This window comes from Stegostoma tigrinum, chromosome 26 (genome assembly GCF_030684315.1).
Source record: "Stegostoma tigrinum isolate sSteTig4 chromosome 26, sSteTig4.hap1, whole genome shotgun sequence".
In the NCBI taxonomy this organism is placed as follows: domain Eukaryota; kingdom Metazoa; phylum Chordata; class Chondrichthyes; order Orectolobiformes; family Stegostomatidae; genus Stegostoma; species Stegostoma tigrinum.
The window spans coordinates 25,640,276-25,655,789 of record NC_081379.1 but is presented as its reverse complement, the minus strand read 5'-3'; the positions used below and the strand labels follow the sequence as shown (position 1 = coordinate 25,655,789).

The 15,514-nt window shown below is 37.7% G+C and overlaps 1 protein-coding gene across 1 annotated transcript in view; it reads right to left on the bottom strand.

Moving 5' to 3' along the window:
- Positions 1-3,552: 3,552 nt before the first annotated feature.
- The window catches only part of mlxip (MLX interacting protein), a 107,136-nt gene continuing 95,174 nt past the window's right edge, over positions 3,553-15,514 (bottom strand). Inside the window, exon 17 of the mRNA XM_048556095.2 lies at positions 3,553-8,917. Within this exon, the coding sequence (XP_048412052.1) occupies positions 8,796-8,917 (122 nt within the window). The 3' untranslated portion in view covers positions 3,553-8,795. The remainder of the gene's footprint in view (positions 8,918-15,514) is intronic.

The window sequence follows — 15,514 nt, the reverse complement described above, 5'->3', positions numbered from 1 at the left end:
CAAAATATTTTAAAACAAACCATCAGAAGAAACAATTTGAATATAAATTTGTGAAAATCATTCCAGTGTTTACATAAAAACATGGATGTGAATAAATACATTTTGGGAGGAAGAATAAAGGATAATAAGTGTATTAACAGGGTGACAGAACAAAATGGACCCGGAGTAGTGTTTACAGATCACTAGAATTAGTGAGATAAGATAAAAATATGCTTCGTAAGTTTCTTTCCAGGAAAAATTGAATTGAAAAGCAGTGAAATTTTGTTCAATTTCTATCACCCCTTTGATAGACTTGATTTAAATTACTATACTCAGTTCTAGTCTCCATATTATAAAATTGGAACACAGCCAGCAGAGAAGGTGCAAAAAAAAATCACAAGAATTATACCAAAATGGAGAGAATATACCTATCAGGATAGCTGGACAGCCTGTGACTCTTCCTTCTTAGAGAGAGAAGGCCAATGGCTGACCTTATAAAAGGTCTTTAAAATTAATGGGGGGTTTGATAGAGTGAACCATAGAGAATATGTTTCCATATGCATGAGTGATCAAAACTAGAACTCCAACTTAAGATGTTAATTCATTCTGAAGCCAGATTGTGAAGTAGGAAACCACTGACTTTTTGCTTCATTTTAAATTTATTTATAGAATGTTACATTATGTTTAAATCCTCTCTAATCAACATCCAGTATGTCAGAAGTCTTTACGTATTCGCTCAAGGTACTTAATGCCCTTCAACCTTAAACTTAATAATAAAACTAACATACCATTACCAGATTCTCTTCTTCAATTTAGTCAGTTATTTTCTTGAAATCAAAATATAGAAAACAAACAATATTTCCAAAAAAACAAAAAGGTAGTGAATAAAAGATTTTTTTCCCCTCCTATTCTACACACATTCCATAACAAAAGATGCCCCTCTTCTGGGACAGGGGACAGTCTCTTTTCAATCAACATTCCTTTCTGTAAGGAAGCTAAGGACTGTTCACCTATATTATCTGGAAATTCTTTCCGGCATCTTGTTTACACCATCATGATCAATCACACTTTTTGTTGAATATACATTTTTTGATCATCTATAGAATATTCAGCTGACAAGTAATTCTCAATGTCCCTTGTACAGTATTTAATAAAATATTTGATAAGTAGGATGTCATATCTATTCTTTCTACAAGAGCTTCCTGGTGAAGCTAGTCTTTATATTTTCTTAGTTTTGCAGACCAAGAAACAAAATTTTCTATTTTCACCCATCAAGGTTATAAACCCAGCTACATACATAAAAAGCACCTGGAAGACTGGCATGACGTATCATGTCCATTGGGTGCTCCAAGGCTGGAAACTCAAGTATGCATTTCGTCATATTCAATTTTTTAACTGTTTCAATTGCCCTTAAAACATCATCAATTATAGCATATTTTATTTGAGTACTTAGCTCCAACACATCGAAACTGGGTGCATAGCCAACTGAAATGTCCAAACAAGCTAACAACTGTTTCTTCTTTACATCTAAAACCAGCTTTCTGTGATGACCTAGCAGAATTTATCAGGTTGCAAATAATGCTTGAGAGACTGTTGTCTCAAAGTTAATTCCAATTTATTCTGCTTAATGTTTAAGCCCATACATTTGAAGTTTCCTCAAAGCCCATTTCAATGTTAAAACTGCCTTTAAACATAGTGATAATACTTGCTCAAATTCCACAAGACCCCTCATAGAAAATTACTGACATTCATCAAAAAGATGCTTGAGAGTTTCTCCCTGTGGTAGTGGTACAGCATTGCTGGATCTGCAAGACAGATCTAAATACCTAATGTATACCCCTAATGTATCATTCAATTCGTTAATGTATTTGTGTGATTTCCACAGCTTCCCTTTTACACTGCCCGCCTTTTCAGGTGATTTCAAAAACAATTCTCTCTGAAATGTTTGCCCTTTTAGAAATGCAGCTCTATATCAATCAACTTACTTTTCCATGAACAGGTGAACACCTCAATCACTGCCTCTTTTCTAAATCCTGAGCCACTAGTCTCCCTTTAATCTCAAACGTTCAATCCGGCAGGGCACTTTTCATACATATCCATCCATGGATGAGGCTCACGGTCCTCTATCTCGCACTTCTTCTTACAACACTCTGTCCAAGTTTCTAGTTTTAGTAGCATTCCCATATGTCCTGTTCTGTTCTAGTCAAGCTACAATCTCTATCTGTCCTTCTATGTCTTTCTGAACATACACTAGAGGCTCTCTCCCTTTATCATGCCATTACTAAACAGTTTCCTTGTGCAAATCATTCGGTTCCAACTTGAGAGTATAAACTGGTGTTTCTTCTTTCCACTGTTTCACCACATTTTGCTAATCTTACCTTTTATCCATCTTCTTGCATATTTAGCCAGTATATGAACTTGCTGTTAGCTTACCCTGCTCTGGCTACAGAAGTCGAAATTCTCCATTCACTGGGTCCTTCAAGTATATGCATTACTCCAGTACCCAGTCTAGATAGCTGCACACAACAGTCCTGTTTCGTGTATCTGTATCATGCAGTCTAATGTAGTCGGAATCATTATCTACTGGGCTATTCCTCATAACTGTAAAACAGATACGTGTAATTACTTTTTATTGCTTTCTATTAATTGCTCAGATTTCCGGAAGTTGGTAACCAGCCTTGCTGACCAGGATGAAAGGTACTTTTATAGTGTGACTCCTACATTCAAGAATCACTTTCTTTCCATCACATCCTTCTACCTTTGCTGGACTTTTCCATTCTCTTTTCAGTGATGCTGTTTTAAGTATACTAAATCTTCAGGATTAAGAGTTATCTTGGCAGTCTAATGAGATGTTTTACAGCTCACAAATCTTCTCAGAACTTCCACCTTGATGGGTATCCTTCTTCCTATATGCAAAGCATTCAAGCACACAAGAAAGATGTAACCAATGTTCATCTCTTCTTTCAAGCAATACAAAAAGGTATTTTGGGACTCCTTTCACAGACCAATTGAGCAGTACAATAGCTGTCAGCATGTGAAGCAAGTATTTTGCATGGAGTATCCACATGACAGCAGTTCTTAACGTGCCATTTAGTTAATCAGCTAAGGTCTTACGGCGGGTCTGATTATTGTAAGATTTCATTCAGAGTTCTGTGCTAAAAGGTCAAAATTTTGATATTTTTGCATGTCTCTCACCATTACTAAATTCCCAGTCTTTGACAGTCAGAAACTTAGACAGTGATTCCAGTGAAGTCCCAATCTATTTTGCGAGGATTATATCTCCAATCCCCCTTTTATATTTACCATGCATGACTATGAAAAGACCAGATCTGGCTGTGACATCTTTAAAACATAAAATTTCAATGATTTAGTACAACAGCTTTAAATCCATGGCTACTACTTCATTAACGTGTGAGAGAATGAAAGACTCACAACGGAATATGGCTGTGTCTTCCGATACTCTTTACATTTCACTGAACTCTTCGACAGGCTTTCAGCACTCACTATCAATCATATTTACATCCTTTAGCAAGATTTTGATTCTGCAACAAAGGATGAATAAATTGTCTGTGTACCTTTCGGGCAATTTTTTTTTTCTCTCAACTTATTAATCACCAGATACTATAAGCACTTATCTAAATTTCTGAGTAGAAATATTAGACAGTGTTTGGGGGATGTAGTAACCTACTGGCTCTCCAAAAAAATTGCTTTATCATGTTCCATGTTTGATTTCACTTAGGAATTCTTTTTCAGGGAAGCTTTGCTCAGTAGTCAGGTAGCTTACTGTACAATACATCCATACTTACAAGGTAGCTAATTTCAGCTACTTTTTCTGGTGTAAGAATTCTTTTCAGCAACTTTAACTTTTTGTCATCTCCTAAATTGAAATAAATAGAACTTTCATAATGCCTCTTTTTACTTCAATCCTAAACATTTTTAATCAATATGTTCCATCCACAAAGGGGAAACCACCATCTAATGAATACATTAAAACTGGGCTAAAACTTCCTATGACTAGAACATTTCTCTCAAATTGACCATCATCATCTTAACTTCCAAATTTGGTGTATTATGTGTTACTTCAAAAACCCTGTTAATCTGTTTTCAGTGATCCATTCCAAGTCACATCTTCAGTACCCATTAACTATTACCCAGGCATTCATGTATCTGATATTGCTACTCCAATTCTATTGTCTGCCAGATCAGTAGGCATCCGGATCCAGTCCTTCTATTTCTACCACTTGTGGTGTACAAGCACCTATGCTTCATATCTGACTGATCACGATATGTCACAATCATCCTTTGTGGACATTGCAGAAAGTCCCACTTGCATCATCAAAGCTGCTAGAAATGATTGCATCCACTGGGTTTTTTTAAAAAAAGCAACAGTTAAGGCCAGGAATCTGTGTGAGACTTCAGCACAATCCAACAGTTTAAATGCAAACACCAAATAAGGTATTTCCAAATTGAATTTCTGCGTTCTGTTTTATTACCTGTTAAATTCCACGAAATATTTTGAATGATAGTATGATTCTTGAAAACTACTGCAAGTCTTACCATGTCTTATAGTCAACTAACACATTAGCTTTCTTGTAGATTTCATCCACAAAATTTAACAGAAATTCTAACCTTTCTTCTATATCCAACTGACAGGCACCCAGCTCACAAAATACTTTGCTTTGGATTTTAATTTTGCTAGAAAGTGGAAAAGGCCACACTCTATGTCCTCTTCAGTAAGAATATAACCCACGTCTATATATCCTCTCTGCCACTAGTCATAAGGTTCCGATTCAGAGAACAACGGTGGGTAATCATATCCTTACAATTTATAGAGGCTTTCAGCCTTTTTTTTAAATGAACGTAACTCAGATTACAATCTTCTTTCCACAAAAAAAAAATTTCCTTCCTTTCTGACAAAACATCTTAATTCATTCTGAAGACCAATGTAGTTGGAAACCGGACTCCAACCTTTTAGGTAACACCAGAATAATTTCTCAATGCAATATTACATTTCCTAGTCGCCTTCCTAACCAACATATTTGAATCTAATTAACAAGCAGCAAACTATTCCTATTAATGTTCAGTTCTACATGTCATTGTCTACTGAGAGTACAGGGCAATGGTGGGGGTCAGGAGCATCGAAATAGAAATACTGACCCTGTTTCTGTGCTGTAACACCATAACTTAATTTTAATAGTCTTATACAGATGTAAAACAGATAACAGGCACTTAAACTTGTAAGAACACCTGATTTAACCAAAGTAGGGTGTTTCAACTGCTGTATTTATGATTTCTGATGAGTTCTTTTCCAGAGTAGGAGAATGGCTGGAATTCACCGTAAACAGCAAGACACTTACTTCACAAAATATTAAAGTAGCTTTGAAAGGTCACTTGTTTAAACTAAAGAAATAAATATTTGCACCACAAAGCTTGCACCTTCAATTTGTGATAAGTTTGTTTGTTGAATAATGTAGAGTTCTACGAAGTTTCTAAACACTACAATTTTGAGGTTTCTGGTTCCACTAATAAAACATATGTAAGTTTTTAAAAACTATCCTTAAACGAGGCAGTAGGTACAAGAAAGCAGACATAAACGGATTTTTTTTTTCTGGACCAGAAAGCAATATGGAGTGGAGTCGATGTTGGGACTAGTGGTAACTTGAACTTGGGTAAGCAAGTAAGAAATTCAAAGTTTACAGAGGACATGAAACTCAGAAATGCAGGCAACAAAGAGGTTAGTAGGACTTCAAGAGGATGTTGACAGACTGGTGAAATGGGCAGACACACGGCAGATTAAATTTAGTGGAATTAAGTATGTAATGGTAGGAAAAATGTGGAGGCAATAACTAAACTGCACAGCAGGCACAGGAGTGAAAGGACCTGAGGCGGGTACAGGTATGCACATTTTTAAAGGTGGCCGGAGAAGTTGAGACCATTTGAAAAGACATGCAAAATCACTGTCATTACAATTAGCAGTAAAGAATACAAAAGCAAAGAATAAGATCAAAAGGCTGGAAATATTGCGTCAGTCTGACAGTATCTGTGAAAAGAAAATCTGTAGAAACAGGAACAGGTTTTAAGCAACTACAGCAAGAGAGGCAATGGGAGGTAGATAAAACAAAAGGGAAGCCCTGTGATTGGATGGAAGGGAACAGAGATTAAATGATAACAGGAATGATGGCGCAAAGTAAAAGAAAACTTTCAGTTCAACAATTTTGGATCATAGTCACAGCCTTTTTTTGGACATCTGATGCAGGTAGTGATTTTATCATGACCATTTATACTTCCTCTTTTGTTTCTCTATATAACTATCATCTCCATTTTCCCTTCTATTTGGTTATTTAATCTCTCTTGCCTCCTTCCATCACAGGCCTATGCCTTTTATTTTTTCTCCATCCCTTCTCATCCTCAGTATTTGCTTAAAACTGTGAACATCTTTAATGACTTTTCCCCCAAAATGGAAAACATCAACTCGGGTGGTTAAATCTTCTTCATTCATCAGCACCATGTGAAGTTTACATTTTAAAAGAGCAAGCTACGGTGCACCACTTAAAGACTAGAAGCAGATTAAATAGTACTTTTTAAAAGAAACTGGAATAAGGACTTGAAAGGGAAAATATTGTACGGATGAGTAGAAACAGGAAGGGAGTAGGTCTAATTATATAACTCTTTCAAAAGTACTGGTGAAATGAACCAAATTGATTTTTCTTTAAATGGCATAAAAGGCCAAGTTTAAAACAAAACATTCAGTTCATCAACTAGCACTGTACCACATTTCATGACCAAATTTAATATTCCCACTTCCTCTAAAAGGCACTTGGTTGAGTTCCACAAGTGCTGTCAACTCTGGCACTTTCTCCAAATATGGGCATATGACTTTATTACTAGCAGAATGCCCATGGTGACGTCAGAATCAAATGGGATTCTGATCCTCACTCAACACACTCACATTTTACTGCTAGTATTAGACATGTTCCTAACCAATGATTTCTAATGCCTACCGTGACAAATGTACTAATTATTTAGAGGTTATCGTTTATCTGTCACTTCAGCAACCTCGAAGATCTTTCACACACAAAGGTGCAGGAGTATTCCATTCTGTCTGTTGAGTCTGCTTCACCCTTCAATAAGGCCATGGATTATTGCACTATGGCTTTAAGTTTGCACTTGGTACATTTACTAAACAAACCACCTGGAGTGCACAGGGAAGTTATTTTTTTAAAAAAAGCAAGTAGTTTGTTCGTACACACTGCCCACTGTACATTTACATGGTCTTAATCAGGTCACCACCAAAATCAAAGTCAAAAATAAGAATTGGCTTCTACTTTATTTAATAAAATATAAATGAAGCTTTAATACATCATGGTTCTAAATAGAAAATGTGTAGTTAAGACCAGAACCCTAAAACAATTATGTACACCAATTAAGTTTCAGATTTTGCACAAAATTCATACAGAATCTAGTTTCAGCATGTAACCATCACTTTGTTTTCCAATGTCTAATCCAATACAACCACATCTGAATTAAGGTTTCTGCCACATCATTACAAAAACATAATTTATTATTCTTTAAAATGAAGATTTTTCTTTCCTTTGGGGAACATTCAAAATTTTCTAATGAATGGACTTGGCTTTTTCTTCCCAATAACACAAGGAAGGTGATTCTTTGCGCTGATGTGAGATATATGAGCACCTTTCTACTAGTAACACATTGTCTGGTTAACATGATTCATACCTGTTCACTGGTGAACCAGAACAGAGGTTAAATGCAAAAACACTTGCTTTTACATCAGTTAAGTATTTTCTTTGGTTCTTTTAACATAAAGTCCGCACTTTCCCCAGAAAGTTTACTTGGAGGGGGGGCGAAATCAAAGGATAGTATTGAGGCCATTGAATTGAAAAAAAAACACAAACATTGTAAATATTCAAAAACATATTTCCTTTAAGGTGACTTGTGTTAAATTCATTACATTTTGATTTAATAGTAATTTACAAAACATACAGACAGTATAACTTAGGCTTTCATAAGCCACCAACAACAATGTCTTATTGCTGTGCACAGGGCTTGCAGCTTATGTGTACCTGAGTTTAACTTTTTTCTTGTTCAGAGTAATGCACTGATAAAGAATGTTGAATTATTAGGGATAAACCTTCTGATTTTTCTTTTGGAGAATGTGTCCTGGTAAACATGCTAGTTTCCTAAATAAAACAGAAATCAACTGAGAGGATACGCAGCTTTTGGAGCTGAAGATAAACTAAATAGTTGTACTCCAAACTTTGGAAGCAATCTGAAATTTTGGAACAAAGAAAATATCTTGAGTAAATAATAAATGCTCATGCTTCACAAAGAACAATGCTAAAAGGACTCTGCATATATTAGCAACAACCTTAATACCATCTACCTGTTCTCTTCCCTTCCCCAGGTTAACATAATGGGGTTGTGCACCGTATTGATGCTGCCTTGTACAGCAGAAAATGAACAAGTGTTACTTGAGTCAAATATGAGCTGAAATGCACATGGCTTCCAGACACTGATATTCACAGATGTGGGTTGCCATAACTTTGATCATTTGGTGTTAATTATGGGTTTACCCTTAAAATCAGAAGGCTTATTCAAGGAGGAACATTTAAGACTCAGCCATTCGGTTTAGGTTGCTCAAATATCCAGATCACAGCTTTCCATTTTCATTAAAGTGCAAAAGTCACAGACAGGAAGAAGGAAAATAGCATATTACTCATGCTTTCACACCAGGACGGTTATCTCCGACCATGAGACTCTCACGTTTCACAGGAAATGCCATGCAATACAAGTTGATGCTATGAATCTCCACTGATATTATTGATCCGGTTTACCGCTTGCGTTGCTTGTTCAGGCATCAGTGATGGATCTGACAAAATGGATGTAGTAGTACTAAGTTTACGAAGCGTGGTCAGTACCACTGAAACAAACAAAAAGAAACTGATATTAGGTTTGTGTTCATATTTTTAAAAAAAACAATGAATTTTACAGAAGTATCTTCCCTAGCAAAATGTGTGTAATCTGCCAAAGTCTGAATTCTGCTGTTTTCTAACTGACGTGGGTAGTGTATTGGCATTCCAGTACTGCTCATATTCCATCGATACTATAAAAAGTGGATCAGATAAGATGATCTCTCTGAAGATTATTTCTTCTGATTTCAAGTCCAATCTCTATTGTGTTAGAAATAAACCAAAAAGGTTTAAATAGTTCCAACATTTCTCAGACTAATTTCTGCATCAGGCCACAGAATAATTTCTGGATAAGTTCATAACAAAATTCTCATACTTTTGGAGCCTTTACTATATTTGCTTTGTTTATGCTACCAAGGACTTTGTGTTTTTTCAAAAGTTCACTGCATTTGTGAAATATAATTGTCAAAGCCTTCGTAATATTTATTATATGCTCAGGAATTTTCCTGATACTGAAATCCATTATTCAATCACAGGTAATGTATGACTATTGCAACAACTATATCTTTCAGAACTCAAAGTTGTAGGCTGTCAGTCTTCTGAACGTATCAACTTCTAGTCTCACTAGGTTTGCCAGTCTTATTTCTCAACTAGTCATGAATTAAGTTCCTTACTATAATTAGATTCTGCATTCCTTGGTATTTCTTGTATATTGTTGTGTCTTTTGTTGTGAAGGTGCTAGTCTCAATCTAACTTGCCAAACACTCCAAATTCTATGTAATTTGTGTTATATTCAAGATTCCAGTGTCAGATTTATGTACATCATTTTTTAAACTCAAATTCCTTCACTTTAATGATCATTCTTACCCAGATGACCACATAAGAGTTTACTAATTAAACCTTACTCATTACAGAAGAGTAAATAGCATGTGCCCTGGTTAGTCTGATGAGCTATCATTCTGGGAAAGTGTATTTAATGCGTTCCATTAACTTATTCTATATTCCAATTTATATCTATATTCCAATTATCCAAATATCCAACTAGAGGTTTGCAGTCTGTATTAAGATTAAAATCTACAACAACTGCGTGCATCAGCTTTGTTACATTTGACTCATGTCTTGAATGATAATCTATTAGTGAGCCATAGAGTCCTACAGCTCAATCTGGTCTATGCCGACCAACATGTCCATCCACACTAACCCCATTTCCATGCACTTAGCCAATATCCTTCTAAACCTTTCCTATCCATGTATTTGTCCAAATGCCTTTTAAATGTTGTTAACATACCTGCCTCAATACTTCCACTGGCAGCTCATTCCATACACGTATCACCCTCTGTGTAAAAAAGTTGCCCCTCAGGTTCCCAAGTATTCTTTCCCCTCTTACCTTAAACCAATGCCCTCTAGTCCTCGATCTCCCCAACCCTGGGAAAAAGACCAAGTGCATTCAACCTATCCAAACCTCTCATGATCTTATATGCTTCTGTAAGATCCCCCCACAATCTTCCACTCTCTAAAGAAAAAAAGTGCTAGCTGGTCCAACCTCTCCTGAGAACTCAGTCCCTTGAGGCCTTAAAGGCTGTTGAACATTAGAAAGATTGCAGTTTATCTGAGATATAAGTCCATTTGTTTTAATTTGTTCCGTATCCTTAATATCCTTTCCTAAAGATCTGTTAATCTCAAAGCCCTAAAAATGCCATATGATCCACCAACTGTAGCCAACGTGGGAGAAAAATTTCATTTTTGCCTATCCTTTAGATTAAAAAGGATTTCCTGTTTTCATCTCTGAACAGCCTTGCTCAGATGCGAAGACTGTATCCCCATGTGCTACAAACATAACAGTACAATAGCTTTTCTGTAACTTTCAGATGAAATTCCCCTTTCTTCTGGAATTCTCTGCCCTGAGGCAAGTCTGACCCACAGCGACATTTGAAAGTTGCATCAAAAGTAGACAGGGTTGTTAAAAAGGCATTCATCATGTTTGCTTTCATTACTCAGACTATTGAGTATTGGAGTTTGGACATAATTTTGAGGTTGTACAGGATGCTGGTGAGGTCTTATCTGTGGTCCTGTGTGCAGTTTTGGTTGCCTTGTTATAGGAAGGATATTATCAAACCAGAGAGAGTTCAGAAAAGATTTACCAGGATGTCGCCAGAGGATTTAAGTTATAAAAATAGGCTGGGTAGGCCAGGAACTTTTCCACTGGAGCGTAGAGGTTGAGGGGTGACCTTACAGAGATTTATAAAATCATGAGGGGCATAGATAAAGTGAATAGCAAAAGATCTTTTCCCTAAGGTGGAGGAGTTCAAAACACCGGGGCACATTTTTAAGGTGAGAGGAGGAAAATTTAAAAAGGACATGGGGGCAAATTTTTTTTACACAGGGAATGGTTCGTGTGCGGAATGAACTGCCAGACAAAGTTGTGGATGTAGGTATAGTTAAAACGTTTGAAAGACATTTGGATATGTACATGAGTAGGAAAGGTTTGCAGGGATATGGGCCAAATACAGATAGATGGGACTAGTTTAGTTTGGGAACATGGTCAGCGTAGATTAGTTGGACCGAAAGGTCTGTTTCCATGCTGCATGGCTCAATGATTTTGTGACATGATCTCCAACACAAATAGGATAAAAAGATAGTTCATAAACAGTTGGAAGAAGTATTTAACTCCACACAGTTCGAAGCAATCTCAGTCACACCTGTCCTTGATCAACTGACCCACTCCAAGAAGTCTGAGTTGCAGTGGCAACATACACTTTGAATTAATATTATAGCCTGGAGTTAGTGCAGGCTAAGTTTCCCATTTTTCCCCATCACACTTCTGATCAGAAACCTCTCCTGTTCTTACTTCCTGCAGACAAAAGGAGGTGTTCCTTGATATGGTCCAACAGTATCTGGCATTACACCAGCACTGAAACTCACACAGACCACATTACTCATTTGTGTGATCATTGGCTGCAGGCAGCATGTCAATCATTCTCAATCAACCTACAATGGCAAATTTCACAATACTGTCCAACATCAGATACAGGTCTGCTATTAGACAACATATACTAAATAATCCTGATGATGCTAAGAATTACATTGGAAATCAATTTAAGATCAGTCAGGATCACAGTGTGGTTGATTAGTGTGTGCAAGAAGTTACACATACAGAACCCTGTTCTTTGAACACAAAGGTAGTTTGTCCATTTTCATAGAGGAAAGGATTATGGAAACTGTCAATCCCTGCTGCATTTCCATGGCAACATTCTAAACTATTCAGATCTACCTGCCAGATCTGAATTTAATCAGCTAAGATGGACAATTATCTACATCTCCACGTTAACAAAGTTCGAACCAATCAGAACTCTGTTCTTGTACTGAATAAATTAGAGTTCCCTTTTTAAACTTGTGTTCAAGTCTTGATGAGTGCAAGACACAAAGTTCAACTTAGTGCCCCTTTTACCAACATTTTAAGTTCTATAATTTTTTTCTTTCTTGGATATGAAGCAGATGACTCCATACTAAAGTCCATATACTAGCTGCATGGAATCACTTACCCAATGTCCCTTTGTAAGGTTTTTTTTTAAACCATGTTCATGACTTACACATTTTCTAACTCGGCGTAATTTGAAAACATGAATATACAACACTTTTTACTGCCATCCAAGTCATTGATATATATGGTGAAAAGCTAAAAACCAGCATCGATCTCTGTAGGGTCTATTTTCTACCAGATACTCAGGATAAGGGAACGTTTTCTATCTTCCACCGACCAAACAATTACTCATGTCACAAAGTTATACAGCAATTTCTTTCATTTCTCTGTGGGCGCAGCCTAGAAGTTAAGGTTAAACATATGTCCCTTCTGACATTCATTCTGCTGACTCAACACATGCTGAACTTTTATTGAGATGTGTAGAAATCTCTTCTAATGCCCAAATGTTAAGTTAACATAAATCAGTTCAGAACTAACACCAAATATTTATCTTCTACAAGTCTGAAAATTTAAACTTCAATTCATTCAACCATTATGTGGTACACAGGGCACATCAACTCTAGGAACCTAAAACTGATGGAGTTTTTCTAATTACAGAGACTACTTTTCATTCAAACATATAGAAAATATAGTTTATTCATCAACAAGTGTTTTGATCCTGACTCTTTCATCTCCGGATTTGACAGTTCTGATGCGACTCAGATTATAGAGGCTTTCACTCAGGATGGTAAACCTTGATAAAGGAAACTATGAGGATATGAGGCATGAATTGGCCTTGATAGACTGGGGAGAGTTAAAGAGATGACATGGATAGGCAATGGCTAACATTCAAGGAACGCATGGGGGAACTGCAACAACTATTTATTCCTGTCTGTCACAAAAGCAAAATGGGTAAGAGGGCCAAACCATGGCTTACAAAGGAAATAAGAGACAGTATCTGATTCAAGGAAGAAGCATACAGAGATTGGCCAAGTAAAATAATAAATCCGAGAATTGGGAGCAGTTTAGAATTCAGCAAAGAAGGATCAAGAGATTGATTAAGAAAGGGAAAATAGAGTACATAAGCTTGCAGGGAACATAAAGACTGCTGCTCAGAGTTTCAATAGGTACGTGAAGAGAAAGAGATCGGTAAAGACAAATGTAAGTCCCCTACAGACAGAAACAGGGGAATGGAAATTGGGAACAAAGAAATGGCTGAGGAACTGAATACATACTTTGGTTCTGTCTTCACAAAACGAGACACAAATCAGATACCAGAAATGTTGGAGGATGCAAGATTTAGTGAGATGGAAGAACTGAAGGAGATCAGTAAAGAAATGGTGCTGGGAAAATTGTTGGGATTGAAGGCTGCTAAATCCCCAGGGCCTGATAATCCATATCCCAGACTACCTAAGGAAGCAGCTCCAGAAATAGTGGATGCATTGGCGGTCATCTTCCAGGATTCTATAGACTATGAAATGGTTCCTGCAGATTGAAGGGCGGCTAATGTCACTCCAATATTCAAAAAGGGAGGTGGAGAGACAATAGGGAATTACAGACCGGTGAGCCTAAAATTGGTAGTGGAGAAAATTCTCGAATCCATCGTCAAGAATTTTATAGCACAGCATTTAGAAAGCAGCAGCAGGATCAGACACAGTCAGCCTGGATTTATGAAAAGGAAATCATGCTTAACAAATCTGTTGGGATTTTATGAAGGTGTAACTAGTAGAACTGCAAGGGGGAGCCAGTTGATGTAGTATATTTGAACTTTCAGAAAGCATTTGACAAGGTCCCACATAAGAGATTAATGTTGCAAGATTAAAGTGCATGGGATTGGGGAAAGTATACGGAGATGAAAAGAAAACTGGTTGGCAGGCAGGAAACAAACAGTAGGAATTAACGGGTCCTTTTCAAATTGGCAGGCAGTAACTAGTGGGGTGCCACAGAGATTAACGCTGGGACCCCAGCTATTCACAGTATATATTAATAAATTGGATGAGGGAAGAAAACCTAACATCTCCAAATTTGCAGATGATACCAAGTTTGGGGGTGATGAACTGTGATGAGGATGCAGAGATCCTTCGGTATGATCTTGACAAGTTGGGTGAGCGGGCAAATCAATAGCAGATGCAGTATCATTTGGATTAATGTGAGGTTATTCATTTCGGAAGCAAAAACAAGGCGGCAGATTATTACCTGAATGGCTGTAAATTGGGAGAGGGGAGTGTGCACCAGTTGCTGAAGGTGTGAATGCAGGTGCAGCAGGCGGTAAAGAAGGCAAGTGGTATGTTGGCCTTCATTGTGAGAGATTTCGAGTACAAGAGCAGGGATGTGTTGTTGTAGTTAGAGGGCCATGGTGAGGCCACACCTGGAATATTATGTGCACTTTTGGTCTCCTTTCCTGAGAAAGGATACTCTTGCTCTCAAGGAAGTGCATTGAAAGTTTACCAGGCTGATTCTGTGGATGGCGGGGTCTGATGTATAAGGAGCGATTGGCTAGATTGGGATTGTTTTTGCTAGAGGTCAGACGAATGAAGTTTGGTGGTGGTGGTGGTGGGGGGGGGGGGGGGAGAAAGAGAGAGAGAGAGAGAGAGAGAGAGAGAGAGAGAGAGAGACAGACAGACAGACAGACAGGTCAAGGAGGCAGGCCTGTCTGTCTTTTCTGCGCCTAACTGTTCCTCTATCCACCTTCCATCATCGCCTCCCCCTCTCTCTATTTATTTCAGAGTGCCCTTCTCCTACCCCATTTCTGAAGAAGGGTCCAGGCCTGAAATGTCAGCTTTCCTGCCCCTCTGGTGCTGCCTGGCCTGCTGTGTTCATCCAGCTCTACACCTTGTTATCTCAGACCCTAGCATCGGCAGTTCTTACTATCTCTCAGGGACCTTGGTTTGACACCAGCCTCAGGCAACTATCGCTGTGGAGTTTACACATTTTCCCTGTGCCTGCATAGGTTTCCTCTAGGTGCTTCAGTTTCCTCCCACAGTCCAAAGAGCCATTTAAGTGGATTGGCCATGCTAAGTTGCCCTGTAGTATCCAGGGATGTGCGGGCTAGGTGAATTAGCCATGGGCAATGGAGGGTTGCAGGGATCGGGTAAGGATGTGGGTTTGGTGGAATACCCTTTGGAGGGTCAATGTGGACTTGATGGGC